Raw genomic sequence first — 21,107 nt, 5'->3', positions numbered from 1 at the left:
TCCCCTTCCCCTTTCCCTTTCCCCTTTCCCTTTCCCCTTCCTCTTCCCCTCCCCTCCCCCTTTCCCCTTCCCCTTTCCCCTTTCCCCTTTCCCCTTTCCCCTTTCCCTTCCCCCTCCTCCTCTTCTTCCTCCTTTTCCTCCTCGGCCCCTGCATCCCGGGGCGAGCCTCTCCCGGGCCCTGCCGGGGGTTCTTCCCGCTGGGAGTGAAGTGTGGGGGGCGGGGGGCTTGTGAGAATGAGTCACTAAGTTTTGCTAGAGCTGATTTATGTGTTTAATCATCTCGTCTTATAACTCTTGGAAGATGTAGCTGTTGCAGGTTAAGAGACAACCTGTCTTAGGGCTGTGAGAATTTGTTAATGTGTTTAGTTGTCTTGTGTGAGAAACATTCACTGCTAAAATAAAAGGACAAAGTCTTTGAAGCAAAGACAATATTTTTATTTTACAATTCAGCGCTGAATTGCATGCCCTTCTAATAAAAGGCATAACATCTTACAAAAGCATTGGGTGTATAGACTAGTATTAGACAAAGAACCATATAACTGTTAAAAGAAGATTTTTTTTTTATTTTTGGATCATTATTTTTGGATCATTATTTTTTTGGATCATCCAACCACGTCCACAGACTCCCTTCAGGTTATCTCCTACAACAGCTGCATCTTAACAAGAAAACTAAGCATGTTAATAAATTCTCACAGCCCTAAGAGAGGTTGTCTCTTAACCTGCAACAGCTGCCTCTTATGAGACAGATTTATATGATGAGATAATTAAATGTACAAACCAGCTGCAGCAAAACTTATCAATTAATTCTCACACTTGTAAGATGTAGCTGTTGTAGGTTAAGAGACAACCTGTCTTGGGGCTGTGAGAATTTATTAATATACTTAGTTGTCTTGTGAGGTGCAGCTGTTGTGGTTCTTTGTCTAAAAGTAGTGTGTATACCCACTGCTTTTTTAAGAAGTTGTGCCTTTTTTTCAGAAGGGCATCTGATTCGGCGCTGAATTGTAAAATCAAAATTTTACTGTCTTTGCTTCGAAGACTTTGTGCTTTTCACTATTTTAACAGTGAAGAAGTGTTTCTTAGGGGCTGATGGGTTGTTGTCTCTGATCCGTAGCTGGTTCGCAAGAGGCACGTGCTCGCCCGCCTGCGTGACGCCCTGGCCTGGCAGGCGATGCCCGTGGCCCAGCTGCTGGCATCGGATGAGAGGGGCTGCCGCCATTTGATAGGAACCCTCCTTGGTAAGAGTTCCTCTGTGTCCCAGGGAAAAGGCACTGAGTGAACCTAACCTGTTGGGATGCACAGTGTGAATGTTGGTGTTGTCCTGTGCAGGGACAGAGGTTGGTCTTGATGATCCTCAGTGGCCTTAAGTTGTGCCAGGGGAGGTTCGGACTAGATATTATGAGAAATTTCTTCACCGAAGCGGTTCTTGGTCACTGGCACAGGCTGCCCAGGGAGGTGGTGGAGTCTCCATCCCTGGAGGTGTTTAAAAGATGGGTAGATGAGGCGCTCAGGGATGCAGTTTAGTAGAGGACAGGTATGGTTGGACTCAATCTCAAAGGTCTTTTCCAGCCAAATTGTTCTATGAGCCTTTTGAGTCCCTTCCAACTCAGGACATTCTGTGATTCTAAGTGAAGGTTCTCCACGTCTGTAGGAAAATAAATGTCAGAAGGATCTTGAGGTACCCAATTCCATACTTGCTCCACTTTATATTAGGTGCATCCCTGGGGAAAGCTGCCTGTTATTTGATTTAGAATAGGTTAATTAATGTCTTTATTCTCCAAGGAGCAGGATTGGTATGTTCATAAAGCACCTGCAGTTTTTCAAACTGTCTGGACGTATCATAGGATCATAGAATGGTTTGAGCTGGAAGAGACCTCACAGATTATCTAGTTCCAAGCCCTCTGCCACAGGCAGGGAGACTTTCCACTAGACCAGGTTGCTCACAATCTTTGAAGTATCTTTAAAGTCTTTCTGGACAACAGGAATATGGGGTTAGAGTCTGGAGCACAAGTCTTATGAGGAGTGGCTGAGGGAACTGGGATTGTTCAGCCTGGAGGAAAGGAGGCTGAGAGGAGACCTGAAAGGAAGTTGTAGCGAGGTGGATGTTGGGTCTCTTCTCTCAAGTAACAAGTCTTAGGATGAGAGGAAATGGCCTCAAGTTGTGCCAGGGAAGGTTTAGATTGGATATCAGGAAAAATTTCATTACTGAAAGAGCGGTGAAGCATTGGCAAAGGCTGCCCAGGGAAGTGGTGGAGTCTCCTTCCTTGTAGGTGTTCAAAAAAATGTGTAGGTGTGGCACTTTGGGACATGGTTTAGTAGACACGGTGGTGGTGGGTTGATGGTTGGACTTGATCTTGGAGGTCTCTCTTAAACTTAATGATTCTATGATTCTTCCCTGAGTACCCTCCTTTCTCATCTCACGCCTTAGAGCTTTCTTATCTTGTTAAACTGTAGAATTTCATAGAGAAATGGAAGTGTGAGCTTAAAAAATGGAAGTGTTGCCAGATTTTATATCAAATACGGAAAATAAAAATCCATTTAGTGTTTTTTTTCACACCATCACTTTAAATGTGTAGAAGTCCCTGTAGCCATAGTACTGTATTGCTGGCTTGCTTTCTGGTGGGGCAGCATCACAGCAGAATACAGTGTTTGGTGGGTTGTCGGAAATCATGTCTGTGACCTTCAGCATCCTTTACTAGTTTGTGGTTCTGTAGCAGTGCTGTGGGAAAGGTCTGTGAAACGTTGTCTAAAACCTTCATGGAGAACAAATGATGAAGGAACAGTAAGTTAGGAAGAGAAAGGTGGAAAACATGAATGCGAGTGCCTTCAAAAAGCAAATAGACTGGATTCCTTTAATTCCATGATCTCATTTGCACATCACATAATTCTTGTTCTTTGGGGGAAAGTGACTTATGAGCCCCTTCCCCTGCCTTGTCATGCTGAATAATTCAGTGATTTCCCAGTTTATTTCCCAGCACAAACTGTTATACATGTTTAGGGAGCAGCTTTGTTAGAACTGTGTGCAGGTTTAGTTCTCTCCAACGCGCAAATTTGAATTGATTGCTGTCTGTGTGCAGTCGTATATGGATGTGGAGGGAGCTGTTCTTATGGCCAATTCAATCCTCCACTCTACAACCCTGACATGAAATACCCCAGAAGACAGGGGAGCTGTGCTTGCATTTCAATCCTTTTGTCTGTTTTGAAGTAATAATTCTCTTTAATTGGGTGGTTTAGAAACAGCTTTGGGAATTTACTGTGCTTGGTGTGACTTCTAGAGCGACTGGAATCCCTGTCTGCATTTGAGGGTGCAAATATCAATGTGTATGTTTTGGATAGAGCTTGAATGAAGCAAGAATCACTTGGAGCCAGACTGTAAGAGGGACTTCCCAAGGTCTGAGGAGGTATTAACGGTGAATTCAGGAAAGTTTGGTTTTGGAGAGAGACTACTGGGATAAGCATAAGCAGAAGAAAAGGCGTTGAAGAGAGCAGAGCTGCAGCGTGGAGTGTTACGTACGAGGAGATGATGAATTTCAGGAGGCCCTGAATTTCATGCAGCTAAAATTGCGATGCAAATCTTTGGAAATGAATTTACTGAGCATTTGGCAGATGAGGCAGGAAGGGAGGGATTTCTTCACCTGCAGTGCTGTAACTTTGCTTTAGTTGGTCAAATTTCTGAGAGGTCATGGGGTCTCCAGAGGGGAGGTGGTTTGATCAGGTACGTTGAAACAAGTGGTTTGGTGTGGCAGAAGTGGGGGCCTGAACCAGGTGCCTGATGTTGTAGATACCTGAATTTGGAAGGAGCTGGGAAGTAAGAGTTTCTCTTCTGTTGTGCTGTAGTAGAGACTTAGTGGCTTATTTTCACGTATCCAATCTTACGCTTTACTTGTGCAGATGACTTGTGAAGTGATGCCTTCAGGTTCAACTTAATATTGTGATAGTTCCCATATGGTTTTAAACCTGGTGTTTAAATTTAGTCTTGGGATTTTCAGTACTGTGGAGGGACGGTTCACGGTAACTAGTATGAATGGTAGATAGGACAGTTAGCTGGGCTCTAGCTTCTGTCATTCTGGAGGGTTATAATTCAGGTGTGTAATACGGGGGATGTGCAGAGAGATGTGGCGATGGTAGCAGTTACATATTTACGTGCATAGGTGGAGCCATAGACTTCAGCTACAAAGTGCATAAAAAAATTTGCAGGAGAACCGAATGCCATCATCTCCCTGTGTCGTGCTTATGGAACTCATGTAGGTCTCCCTGAGTGTCCACCTCCCTCTGACAAAGCAGGCTGGTCCCAAATGAAGTGGGGAAAACAAAACAGGTTTGGAAAAAACCGTATAGCTGTTGTTATGAGAAAGCATCGAAACACTGGTGATCACAAGCAGGAATGAGTTCCATGACTGATGGTGGTTTATGTTTTAGGGCTGTTGCATACAGTGGAAGACAGCAGTGCCCTGGACCTGTTTGTTGAAGGTGAGAGGCAGATGTTTCTCAGTTACTGACCGCTTGTGAAGGGGGGATCTGTCTTGTCTGATAACTGTATTAAGATGCTCAGCTTCTACATAGCTTGAATTGGGAAAAGCATCTATTTTCTATCAGTTCAACAGTGATGAGCCAGCCGCCTCAATGTTTAGAGGTAGAGGAATGCAAACAGATTCAAGTATTCAGCATTTCACTCTGTGTATGCCATGAATTTAGCATCAGACTGCTAACAGTGGTAAACAAAGCCTGACTGAAGTCTCAAAGCAAGTGGAAATCTTCCTGTTGACTTCAGTGAGCTTTGAGATCTACTGCTTTCTCCTCGGGACAGAGAGTATTTGGGATTTAGCTTTACAGGCTGCAGATTTCTCTTTGTGAGCAGCCTTTCATTTGAAACCTGAAGGAGATGCCTGCAGGGCTGACAAAGGAATCTGCAGTCCAGTTAACCTTAAGCATCTCTGCTGAACCTGGTGATATTAGCAATGCAAGGATTTCCTCCTGTCCAGCCGTGAAAGATGAAAGATGGTGTGACCAGCTTCTTTCAGAGAGGCTTCAGTTTTCAGGTGCTGGCTTAACATGGTGTTGAAAAGCTGAGAAGTCTTTCTGTCACATTACCAGTCTGTTAAGAGATGGACACTCTCAAACGTAGGAATTTTAACATAGTGTTACCTAACTTGAAATTTTTAGAGATTCTGAGAGCTCAGGGCAAGAAAGGGCTGCTAAACCACCTATATCACCCATCTCAAGATATGCCTTTGCTGAGATGTGTAACTCTTCAGCTAAAGTGGGTCTCCCAGGTAAACCTCCAGTATTGTTCTTGGATATAACAAGAGATGGTGAAACTACAAGTCTTCTTCCTTTTTAATGATGTTTTTCTAGAATACAAATCAAGAGGGTATTTTTCAGAGGAGTCCTGTCATGACAGCAAGATACATCCAAGACAGCCTTACCAAATCCTGCAGAACAGTGTTCTCTGTAAAGGGGCTATTGGCAAGACTTTATCTTCTGAACATCCAGCTGCCCACGTTCCAAAAATATCAGAAGAGGGACTTTGGTTCCTGAAACCAGCCACTGCTACGTGTGTGGAGTCAGGGGCAGCCTGCCAGCATAGAATCATGTAATAGTTTGGGTTGGAAGGGACCTTAAAGATCATCCAGTTCCAGCCCCCTGCAATGGTGGGGTTTATGCTTATGTTGAGCATCAGGTAAATTCCCTTATGATTTTGTTAGGGAAACCCCAGGTGAAATGCAGCCACTGCTGAGTAAACATAGTTTCTTGTTTATTCCTTTTACTAGGACAGAGCAGATAAAATTTACTTATAGTTGCAGTGAACCAAGAATAACAGCCTTTACTTGGGGCTGAGGAGGTGAACAGTGCCACAGAGGTGACAGGGGCCTTGCTTTCTGGCAAGGTGTGTGGGATAACTGCAGTGGGGAGGAATAGCTGACAAACTGCACTGCTACCTCCGGGACAGAAGCACCTAGAGGAGCAGCTCTCAATCTGCATCTAAGGGTTCAGGTCTGATATCTTCCCTGGGAAGATATGTTTGTAAAGGCCAAGCTTCGTACTGTACGAAATCTGCTCTACTCGATTACCTGAAATTTTTATGCTTTTAAGCTAGGGCTTTTCCTTCCCTCCCTTCCTGGTTTCTTACATTTACTTGGTGCCATGATGCTCAGTTTGTTGCTTGTAGCAGCTGGAACAGGACTGCTGTAATGTTGCTGCAGAGAGCTCAGGCTCAGCTATCAGAAATAATAGCGCTGGGAATGCTGATGCTCCTCTGCTCTTCCAGCACCTCCATGCTCATTTAATTTCTAAGCTTTTTGCTCACTGGTCTGCTAAAGCCTTGTTGTAGATGGATTGTGAATGCTCTTGGGTGTGAATTACTGATCCTGTTTCATCCGTCTAGTTCTGGTGCGGCTTGTAGTGGAGCTGAAGTCAGAACAGTACTTACGCTGCATTTTGGATGAAAGCCAGAAAGAGGTCAGTGAAGATGAATTCCTTGCCTTTCCTTTCAGTCCTTCAGAGGCTGAGGAGATGGGGACGAGTGGCACTGCAAGACTGCAGCTACTGTGCTGGGATGCAGCCTCTGCTGCAGCTGGGATGTCCTAGTGCCACCTTCCTTACTGTGATTTTGGCAGTGTTGGAATCTGCCCTGGAGTTTTCCCTTTGTTCCCATGGTGCCTTGCAGCCATGTGGTTTCATGACGCTCTCATGAAGCTGCGTGGCTTCCTCAGATTTTTCTTTTCCTTCCTTACTGTTTCAGTGATATGAGGATCTTTCCCAACCTGTATCCTGGGCTCTTACTTTCTTCATTCCTAACTTTGTGGTGGTCCCATGGGGAACAAAAAGTTGGGAAGTAGTGAAAGTGGGGAGAAGTTGACGTGGTTCATCCACTCATGTGAGAGCTAGACTGGAGAGAGAGAGAGAGAGGAAAAGGAGCAGCAAGCAAGAGATTTCTTGGATTTATTAAAAGACATTTTGGAAACCTAGTGGTGTGTTCGGGGTTTTCCTGTGATTTATCTTAAGTGGCGAGTAGGACCCAGCTCAGGAAAAGGTCCTGTTCTGGGCCATTATGCATCACGGGGATCTTGCTGTTTTGTTTGCATTTCTGCCTTTGGACTGCCTTCTCACCAGTGAAACTTTTTCTTAATCTCCTCTACAGCTCTGCAAAATGACTACCATGAGAGGCAGCCTGCCCACATTCACTCTCTTAGGCAAGCTGGCAGATGCCATCCCAGGCTTTCCCGATGTCGTGGTGGCAGAGCATAGTGAGTAACGCGTAACGTGTAGAAGGGTAGTATTCACAGCCCTAGTACTCATGCTTGTGCACTCCTCCACTCCCCATGTGGATTTGTGAAGGTCACACGAGAAGGCTGTCCAGAAGTCACATGCAGTGACATCCAGGCCTCCTGGGTTACAGATCTTAGGTGGAGTCTCGTCATCATGTTCAAAAACATGGCAAAACCAGCCTCTGTGAACTGGGGTTTGTGGGTCTGCATCACAGGCAATGTACATTTAGTTTTCCTTTCCTTCGTCCAGTCCCTGGGGGTCTGGTGAGCAAGCTTAGCTAGTTTTGGAGGTAGCTGGAAAGATGGACTTCAAAATGGTGGACAATGAACTCCTCCTGCCATTTATTACTGCACTTCTGCTCAGAGGTGGTGAGAACATCGCCTAATCATGGCATTCCTTAATCTGCATCCTCCAATCAGTCTGTCCTCTGTGAATTTTCAAGGGAAATAGGTTGATGCTTTTAAAAGATTGGTTCATTGGTGTGAACGTTTGCTGTTTCTGTTCCTCACACTAGGTAATTTAGTGGATCATCTACTGATGGGCTTGATGTACCCAAATGAAGGAATAAAGGCTGCTGTCTGCTACTTGTATGGCAAGCTGTACTCCTCTCCTTTTGCCACAGAAAGGCTCTCAGCACACTTTGAAGAAAGGCTATGTGGTCTCTTCTTGAATACTTTGGGACGTGCACAGGCAAAGGAGCTGCAGATTAATTGTTTGGGTAAGGCATTGCTGAGAGAAACTGCAGGGTGCAAGGGAGGGCTTGGAATGAGGAAGAAATCCTTGGCTTGTTTAGATGTTGTCACGTGGGTTGTTCCCTAGAGGAGCTTTTTGCTGCTTGTCTGAAGCTGTCAATCCTTCTGTTACTCATAGAATCGCAGAACAGTTTGGGTTGGAAGGGACCTTAAAGATCATCCAGTTCCAACCTCCCTGCCATGGGCAGGGACACCTCTCACTAGATCAGGCTGCTCAAGGCACCATCCAGCCTGGCCTGGAACACCTCCAGGGGTGGGGCAGCCACAGCTTCCCTGGGCAACCTGTGCCAGTGCCTCACCACTCTCATGGTGAAGAAATTCCTCCTTATGTCTAGTCTAACTCTTCCTCTCTTCAGCTTATACCCATTCCCCCTCGTCCTATCACCACAAGCCTTTATGAAAATCTCTCCAGCTTTCTTGTAGCCCCTTTCAGGTACTGGAAGCTTGCTCTGAGATCTCCTTGGAGCCTTCTCTTCTCCAGACTCAACAACCCCAACTTTCTCCGCTTGTCGTCATATGGGAGGTGCTCCAGCTCTCTGATCATCTTTGTAGCCCTTCTCTGGACCCATTCCAACAGCTCCATATCCTTATCTTGAGGGTATTCAGAACTAGACACAGCACTCCAGATGAGGTGTCAGAAGGGAGGAATAGAGGGGCAGAATCACTTCCATCAGCCTGCTGGCCACGCTTCTTTTGATGCAGCCCACGATACGGTTTGGCCTTCTGGGCTGTGAGTGCACATTGCCAGCTCATGTCGATCCTCTCATCAACCAGCATCCTCAAGTCCTTCTCTGCAGGGCTGCTCTCAATCACGTCATCCCCTATCATGTATTGAAAACAGAGATTGCCCCGACCCAGGTGTAGGAGCTTGCAAATGGCCTTGTTGAACCTCATGAGGTTCTCACAGCCCCACTTCTCCAGCCCGTCATTCTGGTGTGACAACTGCACCACTTAGCTTGGTGTCATCTACAAACTTGCTGAGGGTGCACTTGATCTCGCTGTCAATGTAATTGATGAAGATATTAAACAGCACCAGTCCCAGTACGGACCCCTGAGAGACACCACTTACCACAGATCTCCATCTGGACTTTGGGCCATTGACCACTACTCTTTGAATATGATCATCCAACCAGTTACTTATCCACTGTATCGTCCACCCATTGTACCCATATCTCTCCAATTTAGAGAGAAAGATGTTATGGGGGACTGTGTCAAAGGCTCCACAGCAATCAAATCACCCAGACCTGTTGCTGAGTTCCCCAGTCTTCCGTTGTCCCTCAGTCCCCATGTTTGCCAAGCGCTCACTAATCTTCAGACTCTCTTCGGAGCTTGCACTGGGTCTTGTCCTGTCTCAGTGTGATGTTTTCATCCTAGGAACAGACCATCCTCCAAAGCACCCAAATGCAAACTTTATGCATGGACAGGTGGATTTTGTTGAGCAGTAGGATGGAGTCTAATAAATCTGATATTCTGATGGGAGGCTTAATTTTATTTAAGTGAGAAAGCTGATGTAGAAATGGCGCTTTCTTGCATTTATGCTTCCAACTGCACTTATTAGCTGTTGTTGGGAAGTGGAATTTCAGCCTTTCTGATACTGCTGGTTTGTGAACTATCCAGGGAATTCCTTTTTGTTGTGGGAGGTAAGTAGGAATTGTATTACTCCTCAGATCATCTACTCGGCTACCAGAAATGGATAATGATTCCTTTGAAAGTTGAATTCTATAGCTCAGGCGATACCCCTTGTGAATTTGTACTGACATGTTCTGATGATTTGCATCAGTTCCTGTAGCAGTGCTCTATACTTTTTTTATTGAGGGTTGTTTTTTTTTTGTGTGTGTATATCCTTTAGCTAAACAGCTGTTTCAGTAAGAACCTGTGAATGTAGAAGTGGAAGATAAATGCCAATTCTCTAGGAAATTTTCCAAGGAACATGTCTAATTATTGTTGGGTCGCTGATGGTAGCTTAGAAAAAAAAAAAGCAAGTTGAGAGCTCTTCCAAGAAACAGTTTAAAGGGAGGGTACTGGAGCGCAGAGCGCTCCTGAAATCATTTACCAGTGCACGTGGAGCAGATCAGACCCAGCAAAAAGCATCAGCAGCAAGGGATTGCGAGATGTGGGGCTCATGGCTCTGGGGACACAGGGAGAAGCAGCTTCCTAAACTGGGGGTGAGAGCCTTTGTTAGGCGTGTAGGAAAGGAGAGGAAGTTGGCAGCAAGTTTTAGGCTGTAAATACTCCTGTGTTAATATAATCCTTGCTATGCCCAGTATTGTGCTCACTCTTGCTCCCCCTTTTGCAGGTCTGCTGAAGGAGCTGCTGAAATCTGACCATTTTGTATCCATCCTTATGAATAATTCAAATAAAGAGGAGGAGTCTGAAACACGGGACTTTTTAGAAGGAGAAAATCCACTGCCACTTGTTCTCAAAAAGGTGACAGCCGAAGCAATAGTGGATTGTCGGTAGATGGAAAGAATTTGCTGGCCTTTATTTAGTCTTGAGCACCTGAGCGTGCTCTTGGCAACACCAGCAACAGAGGCTGCAGGGTGAGATGGAAACACCTCTGCAGAGCCCCTCATTGTTCGTTCCTGCATCCTGGAAGGGGGGAATTTTCCTCCTGGCCTCAGGTGATTTGACTCACACTTGAGGTCTGATACAGTGCTCGGAGTGCTAGCATGACTATGCAAGGGAGCAGAGCTATTGTTGCTTATGGTCATCTCTGTGGTTCTAATTTTGTGGTGTTTTTTGGGTGTATTTAGTCCATTTGCCTTAGCAAATTGTATCTGTGAAATACATGCCGAAAGAAAGATCTTAATTTTTGTTTTAAATTTTAAAATGTAGAAGAAATTGCTTCCTACTCATATGTGCACGGTTAACTTCCTCTCTCCTTTTGACTTCTGTTTCCCAACAGCTTTTGTTGACCAGAGATGAGATGTTGCAGGCAGCAAGTTCTCACTGCGTGGCTGCAGTGCTGGTTCACTCTCCAAGCAGATACGCTCCTGCTTTTATCCACGCAGATATCCCAGGTGAAGAAGTGCAGTAACATCTTATTGTTCATCTTCCAAGATTAAAGCGCTCCCTGTGTTTGTTTTATCAGTCAGTCTGGCTCCATGAAATCCACTGATGGCAGAATCTGTGTGGTGACCATTTTGTACCAGTAAAAATGTCCCATGTGATTTTAGGAATAAGAGAGGAGAATAAGTTTTCAACTGTAAATACAGAAGCAGCTGCGTACAGGCAAATTCCATAGCAAGAATTTGGACAAGTCCTTGAGGTCAAGGTGCCTCTTGCAGCCTAGGTTCAAAGCCTAAACAGATTGAGATTCCTTCTTATCCCACTAAATATTGTATATTTGCACAGAATTTGGTCTACAATTTAGTGTTAGAAGCTGGCTGTGGAAGATGGCTCATTATTTCTCTGCAGTCCCAGAAGAAATGCTTTCATTTTACAGATTCTCTGCGAAATGTAAAAGTTCTGAGAAAAGATCAGTGCATCTGTGATTAAGCTTGCTGCGTGGTTTTTCGTTTGTGCCAAAGGCTAGAACCACAATTTTGCTCCTGCCTTCTGCCTTTGTGCTGGGAAGCTGCCTGCCTATGGGACCCTGCTCTCCAGTCACCTTGTTTTGAAGACTAGCTTACCCCCAAGCATCCACTCCGTTCTCCGTTCCTGCCATTTCATAACACAACTCTTCTCCCTGTGGCTGTTGCTGTGCTTCCTCATTTCCTCGTCCTTCCCCTGCCATGTTCTAGGAGCAGCTGTGTCATGCTGTGAGCAGGCTGCCTTTTCCCAGGGTGACCTTATTTGTTTTGTGTGTGTATTTGCAGAATTCCTGTTTGAGTGTCTCTCATCCAACAGTGAAATTCTCATCTGGTCAGTGTACTGCTGCCTGCTCCTCCTCACTGAAGAGCGTCTTTTCTTCTCCAAGTGTCACACAGTCTATGGTGAGTCATCAACCTCTCTGACAGAGTGACTGCAGCGATACCGTGGGCATTTGTTGTGCCTCTAGCTGAATTTCAATGCTTTACGCACAATCACAATTTCCAGTCAGGATGGATAAAGGACTGAAAACGAGTACCTATCAGACATGTTTGTGGTGTCCAACGTAGCTTGAATTTATGGTCTTATTGTCCTAATGGGTTCCTGACGAGCACATGTTCATTATAATAACCAGCTATTACGACTGACACTATCTAAGTTACTATTAGATGTTTCTGTGGACATGCCAAGAGTGGATTTAGTAAGAAAGGCTGAATTCCTTCTATTCCTGTGGACTTTTACCTCCAGCAGTGGAGGCTGGGGCCTGTTGTGAGGGAGCTGAGTGAACGCTCAGCAGTTTTGGGCATTTTTTTATTTCAGAGGCTCAGCAGGATGGTTGTTCAAATCTTCCTTCCATTTGAAAATTGATTTTGCTTTCATCCTGGGATTTGGGATGTTAAAAGCCCTCTCTGTGACTTCTCTTGAACATGTGCAGGCATTGAAACTCTGGTGAGGAGTCTCCGAGATGTCCTGAGGCTGAACAATGTGGAGTTGCACAAACAAGGGCTCCTGCTCTTCACTGAAATACTGAAAAGGTAAGGGAAGTGCCCTCACTAGGCTTACGCAGGCAGAGATTGTGGTCCCTTTCTGAGGTTTTTGTCTAACACCAAGTATCTTGTGATTCTATGATTGTGTGATCTACACCCCCAGAACCTTTGTGTTTGAAAGATGTTGCGGAACAAATTCATGTCACTTATTCTTGTGAAGAAGGGCCTGATGGTTGTTTCCAAACCTCCCAGCTTGTCCTCTTTGTGCATGCATCCACCAGTATATCTGCTTCCAGGGGAGGTTTAGGCTGAACATTAGGAAAAAATTTTTCACAGAAAGGGTCATTGGGCACTGGCAGAGGCTGCCCAGGGAGGTGGTTGAGTCACCTTCCCTGGAGGTGTTTAAGGCATGAATGGATGAGGCGCTGAAGGACATGGTTTAGTGATTGATAGGAATGGTTGGACTCGATGATCCGGTGGGTCTCTTCCAACCTGGTTATTCTATGATTCTATGATTCCCCCTTGTCCTGTCCCCTGTCACTTGGGAGAAGAGGCCAGCTCCCTTCTCTCCACAACCTCCTTTCAGGTAGTTGTAGAGAGCAATAAGGTCTCCCCTCAGCCTCCTCTTCTCCTGAAAGGAGATTGGAATGGTTGGACTCAATGATCCAGTGAGTCTTTTCCAACCTGGTGATTCTGTGATTCTATGATTCTTCCTGCTTCCTTGCCAGTCTGGAAAGTGAAATCTCCTTTCAACAGAAAGGAAGGCTAGGGAGGTCGAGGTCTATGTGAGCAGGCCAGCTCCCCTAAGTGCACCTCTGTGACAAACAGAGCATGCAAATTCCGTGGCTTCTAGTCTTTTATCATCACCTGAGCTAAATTCAAACAGCAAAACCAAATTCTAGGCTGAAATATTAATGTCTTCTCTCATTTTTTTCAGTCTTGTTTTCTTCTGAGAAATAATGTAGCCTGGCTTGTTTTTCTTCTGTGCTTCCTGTTCTTGCTTCTATGATCTTGTTCCCATCCTGTCATGCTAGTGACAGAGTCTTGTTTTTGCCACTTAGTTCCCCCAAGAGAGCCCTTGAGCTGAGTTTTGGAAGTGTCATAATCAGCTTTGTAGCAAGTGGCAGGGTAAAAAGGGGAAAGAAAAGCAGCAGCGCTAGAACAGTGTGATGATGCCAGTGTGGGATCTGTCAAAAAGAGAAACCAGGATGTGGGAAACACTAATTACAGCGTTTATGCTTGTAAAACAAAGAGAACACTCTGTGCAATTACTCTTTTTCTATCACGCCCGTTATGTTTCTCTGAGCTTTGCCTTAGAAATGATATTTTATTTAAAGCTATCTCATAGTGGGGGAAGAGAACCTGTCCTTTTGATCCTTCCGTGCAGCTGGATTCTCTTGTGCAAGTGCTCCCCACACCCCAGTGTTCTCCAAACAGGACGCACTGCTCTGCTTGGCAGTAGGTCAGGAGTGGTGGGTCGCTGTCCCTGGAGTGTCCCTTGTCTCTGCCAGCACAACCAGAGCAGCAGCACCATTTGGGGTCCAAAGTTGAGAGGCTGCAGGAAGCTATGGGAGTGCCATCCTTCACACTTCTCTCCCAAGCCCCGAAGACATAGTGCACCATATTGCAAGTGGGTTTGTGCCTCTTGGATGAGTCAGCACTACTCCTCCATCCCTTCCTCCCTGCATGAGTCAGTGAAGACTTTTTGTTTTCCCTTATGTGTTTTACTTCAGAAGGTCAGTGATTAAAGGAAGGAAACACAGAGGATTAATGGAATTACTGTATAAGTAGAAACAACTTAGAAGTTGAGCATATCACTTACGGCTTGGGCCAGAGGTTGACCCTGGTGCCTGAGTTCCGAGTCCTGGCGTGCCACATCTACTAATTTTTTTAACACCTCCAGGGATTGTGACTCCACGACTTCCCTGGGCAGCCTGTGCCAGTGCTTCATCACTCTTTTTGTAAATATTTTTTTTCTAGTATTCAATCTAAACCTCCCCTCGTGCAACTTGAGGCCATTTCCTCTCTTCCTATCGCTTGTTACTTGGGAGAAGAGACCAATATCCACCTCACTACAGCCTCCTTTCAGGCAGTTGTAGATGGCAATGAGGTTTCCCCTCGGCCTCCTCCTGTCCAGACTAAACAACCTCAGTTCCTTCAGCTGCTCTTTGTAAGACTTGTGCTCCAGTTTCGTTATACGCAGGATTTACTCCATGTTTGTTCCAAATATGATAGAGACTCAAGGAAGATTTCTTAAAAATAACCCCTGAAAAACACAGCCACCTTCCATGGAGTTTTTGTTCTCTGAAGAATTGCAGAACAGCCTCAACAGGCCACAATGGTGGTTGCTTGTTTACTCAGAAATGTGAATTGCCAGATGAACCTGCAAATGCCAGAGCAGATGGCTTCACTATAAAATCCTAGGCGGAGAGATCACTGCATTTTGCAAAGCCTGTTTTTCCTGTGCTTTTCATGTCAATGGTTGACGGTGGAGTCACGCAGTTATCCAGGCTGTGGGTTTTTTTCATCATAGTAGGGTTCCTGACCTGCTGAAGTTCACTTTTTGTAGCAAATCCTCCAGTGGCTCGAGTTTGAAACCGCGTCCTTGAAAGCAGCTGGCTCTGAGTACTGAAAAGCATGGCCAGAACCACATGGCTCAGCTGTCCATTTGGTGAAATCATAGAACCATAGAATCACTAGGTTGGAAAGGACCCACTGGATCATCAAGTCTAACCATTCCTATCAATCACTAAACCATGCCCCTCAGCACCTCATCCACCTGTCTTTTAAACACCTCCAGGGAAGGTGACTCAACCACCTCCCTGGGCAGCCTGTTCCAGTGCCCAATGACCCTTTCCGTGAAATATTTTTTCCTGATGTCAAGCCTGAACCTCCCCTGGCGGAGCTTGAGGCCATTCCCTCTTGTCCTGTCCCCTGTCGCTTGGGAGAAGAGGCCAGCACCCTGCTTTCCTTTCAGGTAGTTGTAGAGAGCAATAAGGTGAAGCAATGAGGAGAAGGCCCTACAGTTACTTAACTCCGACGATAATCTCCTTGCTTGCTCTGTTTCCACTTTGCAGGCAGCCAGTGGAAATCAAATTATTCACAAACCGAGGTGTATGTATAGAAGCCATTGGTGTTTTGATGGAGACAGTGAACTGCCCAGTGCTGGAGGTGGTAATGGAAGCTGTGAGAGCTGTGGCAGCTTTCCTGAGGTAGGCAGGAAAATATTTGCAAGCTTTTCTTCAAACAGATCTGTTAATACCGTGTTGGTCTCTGCGGCTCCCCTGTGGCATGTGGGTGAGCGTGCTCTGCAGTGGGACTTCTGGCTGAGACAGGTGTGTGTATGGTAGAGCCTGCTTCCCACCCACCTCCAAAGGCAGCCAGGGCAATGAAGATGTGGTTCGCAGCGAGTTGCTGCAGCAGGGACCAAGCACCCAGGTGGGCTTGTACTGCGGCTGCTGTGGCTTTGTCTTTGCCCCATCTGGATGGATAAGAGCAAGCATGGGACTCTATAGAGTCATATACTTCCTGACTGCAGTGAGAGCGGACGGCTGATGCAGCAATGAGTGTGTTTGGGTGCACGTGTGGGTGAAGGCACTGTTCAGATGTTGTGACCTTAGTATGTGGTGCTGGAGAGAAGTGGCAGTGGCACATTGCTGTTAGAAGAGCCGTTATTTCTGCTGGTGTTGCCTTACTGGGAAGAACGTTCCCAACAGGGAATGTGCATGCTGTCTTTCTCTCTTCTTGTTCAGGAAGGACCATCTGAGCTCCCCTCCAGTCCCATATGAAGAACTGCAGAAGCTGCTGGAGGCAGTGCTGAAGCGATGTTCTGACCTTTCTCCGCTGCAGAGTAGCAACAGGCACGCAGTAAGTCAAAAGCTGCTGTTGCTTGTTGGTAGGACCAAGAGTACAACGGCGATCCTCATAGCACGCTATGTGGGTGTTGTTTATATGTTCTGTCCCCTTACCCTATGGCTGTTGGGATCTCTGGTGTTCCTTTTGCTCTTCATTCCTTGAGATGGTACCAGTCTTTATCTTTGTAGCTGATGATGGATGCTGGTGAATGTTGTCTTTCTAAATCAATGAAGATTTGTGGGGCACCACTTAAGCACACTGCTCTCTTTTCATGTCCAGTATTCCAAGATATTTGAACTTCCCTTTCTTCTGGACCCCACCTTGTAGGCCGCATTGGTTTTGGAACCAAGATCTCTTGCTATGCCTTTAGACAAAGAGCATCACCGTATATGCACTCTGATGCCTCAGCAAGGGAGTTGTTAGCCACTCTTTGAGCTGAAAATCCTTTCCTGTTCCTGGAATATGCAGTCAGTGTGATGTGGTCCTGGGACATACCCACCTCTGAGAAGTCCCCATTACAGCTGGCTAGTGAAAAGGCAAGGGCTGAGCATTCCTGCTGTAGGCTCAGGGCCAGGTAGGTTTAGATTACATGTCTGTAATGGCAAGAGCATCTTGCTCAGGAGCCCCAGAGCCCCAGATACCTGCTGAACTATCTTTAGGCATAAGTTCTGTGGTACCAGCTGTCTGTCTTGTTTGCCTGGAGAAAGCAGAGCTGATTTCTGCCACACAGGCAGGTGTTGGTTGGTCTGTCTGTGTGCACACAACGCTTGGTGTCCCGTTCACAATAAGGAGCTTTACAGAAAGGAAATTGGGCAGATAGGAAGGACATTGTTAATAGGAGAAAAGGGGACATGATTGTATCTGTTTGAAGGTGTCTTAGCATCAAATGAAGAAGGAGGAGTTCTGAGCTGCCAGGCACTGATATGTCACTGTATCCTCCTCTGTTAGTATTTGGAGAAGATCACACAGCACGTTAAGATTTAAAGGCAGATTTTGAGTTCCAAGTAGTTCCCAAGTTTGAGCGAATGATTAGCTCTGCTGCAGTTCTGGCTGGACTCAGTAGGATGCTGCGTGGGAACAAGAGCTAGCACTTGGATAGTTGCTTAAAAATCAGAGCCAAAGTAGAGAACTTCCAAGACTTCAGTGCTGAGCAAAGAGAGGAACTGTTCAGGGTTGTCTGAGAAGTAACTGGAAGAAATAAAATTAAAAAAAGATATAAAATTTTCCCTGAAAGGCTTGAAACTCCAACAGCTGAGCTGTTTAAAACTTGAGTTAGACCAAACCATGGCAATATGGGCTGTATAGATGAAGCATTGTGCAGCTAGTAGTTCTGTAACTAAGTAAGTAGTTCTAGTAGTTCTGTCTTCCCTAGGAACAACCAGAAGCTCTCTAACTCTGCCCTCAATGGGGAAAGCACAATAGTCAAAACCAGCTCTGTGAAGTGCGTGAGTGAAGGGAAATCTGTTGTTCCTCCTACTGCTGGCACCAGAGAGGAAAGCTATTTTTTCTGACAGTGAACGTAAGATTTTGAAGTCTTCTCTTCTTTAACAGGGTGATCTATTCTCAGTGTCTCAGAGTCACCCAGCAAACAGAAATCTTAGCAGAGTTCCTCAGAGACAAGGCCAGCTCTTGCTCAACACCCTAGAAAGCTTCAGAAGTGCTTGCAGGTGAGGACAAGTCAGAGGTGTGGGCGAGTGGATGGTGCATCCGTCCACGTCTGTCTGTCCTTCTGGACAGAGTTCCTTCTGTAACCAAGTTCCTTTACCCAACTGCACCACTGAAATATCACAGGTGAGTTCAATGTGCGGCACTTGCCAGTGAAACAACAGGAGGAGGGATACACAGTGGTAGTGAAAATTTTGTGACACCTGTGTGTATCTCCCAACAAATTTGCCTGGGACCTATCAGTTTATTTCATGTCTTTTGGCCTTTGAGGAACTGCTTGAAAATTAGACAAAACTACTCAGAGTGTAAGAACTATTGGAAAGTATGCGTGAAACCCTATTTCTGTGCCCTGGGGTATATGGTCTCACTGCCAGAGGGGATTTGAAATACATGAATGTGTATCTGCTTCAGGTGCTGGCCTTAGATTTGCTCGTGTCTGTGACGTATTACTGCAAGTAGGTTTATAGGCAGCAATTCTTCCTGTTTTGCTGGATGAGAGCTATCTCTTACCCTTAGCTGTACAGCAGACGGTGGTAGATGAGTTTGTGTGTGAATCCGGATCTGTTGTTAGGGAAGTCTCGCCAACTTAGTTATTTTGCCTTGCATCGCTTGCATTTGGCTTGGCTGAGATAATTCAGTCAGAAGCAGATGTCCCTGTGTGCACTGACCCAGTGTCTTCGTGTGGTTTTGCTATGGGTTTTAGATCAGCTGAATGGGGCCCGCTGGCTGATTTTCACGAGGTTTGCTGTATTGTGCTTCAGGCCCTCTGGCCTGGCTGAGAACCTTTAGTTTTGCCACACTAGGGCTTCCCACAGCAGTTACTTTCTCCACAGAAGCTAAGTCTTCCTCTCCCAACTTGTACTGTTGTGCAACGTTGCTGACTTTTAATAGCTTCACTCATGAGCTAACTCTGTGTGATTGCCAGAGTCCTGTATTTCCAACCTGTGAAGTGTTTGTGGGGTCCTTTATGGTGAAAGTTGTGGTGGAAATGTAGTATCTCCTGGCTTCCTTTACAGAGTATCTGGTATCCGCTGTGTGTTTGTAGGTTAGCAGTGGAATTCCAGAGTGACCCCATGGCCCAGGAGAATGCTTTCACTGCCCCCAACTCCAAGAGCAAGGACACGCTGTGCAACTTCTCTGAGTTCCTGTTGAGGATTTGTGACAGTCTCTGCATCCCCATGGTCATGGTAGGGTTTCTTTTGAACTTGATCTATTCCTTGGATACCTGGAAAGGTGCTTTCAGGCACCAAGAGTGGGTTGCACAAGTGGTTGTTTTTTTTGGGAAGAAAGTGTAGTTTAAACCAAGAATAGCTGTGGCATTTGCCATCTCTCCAGAGCCAAATGTGGCATTATATAGTTCATGCAAAATGGGAGTGAATGGCCTCGGAGGGTGGAGAAATTCATGAAGCTTCCATATAGGTGGCAGTGTCTTTCTTCAGACTGTACCATCTCCATAGCCAACCCGCCATGCTGCCTAATCCATGGCTGCTCTGGGTATTGCAGAAAATGAAGAGTGCCAGAACTATCGTTTCTGCTACTGCTGCTTTTTCAAAGCTTGCCTGTGTCCCGGGAAGCAGCAGTATTTTGCACCTGCAATTTCATATTCATACTTCTTTTCAGAGGGTGTTGAGGAGGCTGCCCAGTCTGCAGTGGAAGGGCAGTGCTAAGCGTTGTGCTGGGGACACGGTTCGAAAAGCAGCCATGGAGAGTCCGTGTGTGCTTCAGTGCTATGTTCAGACCTCTCACTAGAACATGTAATTGCCAAAACCACAGGACTTTGTGGTTCAAAACATGGAGGAAATTTTGCTTGTGCTTTGCCACAGGCTCAGGTGCATGGATTCTTCCAGTTGTTGGGAGCTTGGAGATGTTTTGGTTTGTGGTTTTTTTTTTAACCAATCTCCTGGGAGGCAGCTGCAGCAGCATTGCTGTTTGTCTCCCCGAAGGGAGGGTGCAGTGTGTTTCTAGTTTGGCAAAGCTGGAGTCAGTGTGCTGTTTCTTGCTCCTTGAACTTTGGGAAAAACTAATGGACTGTGAGAAAATTGTCCGGTGACCTTCTAGAAGAGGGAGCTGAGTCATTCTCTCCCAAAGACTTTCAGGCTGGACTCTGGAGAGAGCTGAGAGGCCTGTGTTTGCCACTACTGAATAAAATGCTGAAGCATAGGTGTGAAGTGTTACTGAAATCAGCTGCACTTAAGCTTATGTCCTACATTGTACACCACGCTGGAGAATTAGCCATCTGACCTGTAGGAGCAGTTATGTCCAGGGCAATATGGGCAGCAATGTCAGTCGCTGTGCATTAGAGCCTAACTGCTTGCCAGCAGGAGTCAGGAAGAAGTTTCTCGTTTGATGTAATGTCTTGCAGAGTTAGCGGCACAGTTCGTAACGTCAGCAGGAGGGAGCGTTAGTTGCTTTCAAAGTGCTCTGTAAGCCTGTGTACTCGCTGCCAGGCATTTTAGTGGAAGAACTGTTACTCCATTTGCTTGGATTTAGAAATCTAGCTTTCTGGGCGGGCAGGAGACAGGAAGAAAACTACTGCTTCCAGTGTTTACTGCACATCACGCACCTGATCTTTTCTTCTTTCCACAGAACTACTTGGAAAGAGCCGTCAGCCCATCAATGATGGAGGTTTTCATCTCAGCGCTTAATAGCCTTTTCACAGTGGTGCCACACATGCGGAATAAGTTCTCCAAAAAGCTGGGTATGGCAGTAATGTGGGATCATGCTCTCTGTGCTCTTAACTGATGAAACTTGCTGCTCTTGCATATTACTGAGGCAGTGAGCTTAACGAGACTTTATGTGGAGGATTATATTACATGCTAATATGAGTAAGAACAGGGTGCACAGTCATGTTCAGCAGGATGAAAAAGTTGTTTGGTCTAGCAATGGTGATGTGACAGATTTTATTTTAGGTAAGTAAGTTGTGTCAGCTTTGCTTTTTCCTCTGGAACATTCAGAATTGGCTGTTCCTGTAGACAGGGCTTATGTTGGAATTGTTAGTGGGGTTTTACTATGTAGAAATGCTACTTATTCTGTGTGTTCTTCATTTTTTGCA

At 45.7% G+C, this 21,107-nt stretch overlaps 1 protein-coding gene across 1 annotated transcript in view; it reads left to right on the top strand.

Annotated features, from left to right (window-relative positions):
• Window positions 1-1,130: 1,130 nt before the first annotated feature.
• The window catches only part of MEI1 (meiotic double-stranded break formation protein 1), a 44,344-nt gene continuing 24,367 nt past the window's right edge, over window positions 1,131-21,107 (top strand). The window contains exons 1-14 of the mRNA XM_069854666.1: window positions 1,131-1,235; window positions 4,417-4,467; window positions 6,383-6,456; window positions 7,139-7,244; window positions 7,781-7,984; window positions 10,315-10,445; window positions 10,924-11,038; window positions 11,837-11,953; window positions 12,484-12,583; window positions 15,613-15,747; window positions 16,288-16,402; window positions 17,942-18,057; window positions 19,101-19,242; window positions 20,642-20,753. Of these exons, the coding sequence (XP_069710767.1) occupies window positions 1,169-1,235; window positions 4,417-4,467; window positions 6,383-6,456; window positions 7,139-7,244; window positions 7,781-7,984; window positions 10,315-10,445; window positions 10,924-11,038; window positions 11,837-11,953; window positions 12,484-12,583; window positions 15,613-15,747; window positions 16,288-16,402; window positions 17,942-18,057; window positions 19,101-19,242; window positions 20,642-20,753 (1,585 nt within the window). The 5' untranslated portion in view covers window positions 1,131-1,168. The remainder of the gene's footprint in view (window positions 1,236-4,416; window positions 4,468-6,382; window positions 6,457-7,138; window positions 7,245-7,780; window positions 7,985-10,314; window positions 10,446-10,923; window positions 11,039-11,836; window positions 11,954-12,483; window positions 12,584-15,612; window positions 15,748-16,287; window positions 16,403-17,941; window positions 18,058-19,100; window positions 19,243-20,641; window positions 20,754-21,107) is intronic.

Source organism: Phaenicophaeus curvirostris, chromosome 1, assembly GCF_032191515.1.
Source record: "Phaenicophaeus curvirostris isolate KB17595 chromosome 1, BPBGC_Pcur_1.0, whole genome shotgun sequence".
Taxonomy (NCBI): domain Eukaryota; kingdom Metazoa; phylum Chordata; class Aves; order Cuculiformes; family Cuculidae; genus Phaenicophaeus; species Phaenicophaeus curvirostris.
Note: the sequence above shows the minus strand (reverse complement) of the source record. Positions and strands in the feature narration are given on the sequence as shown.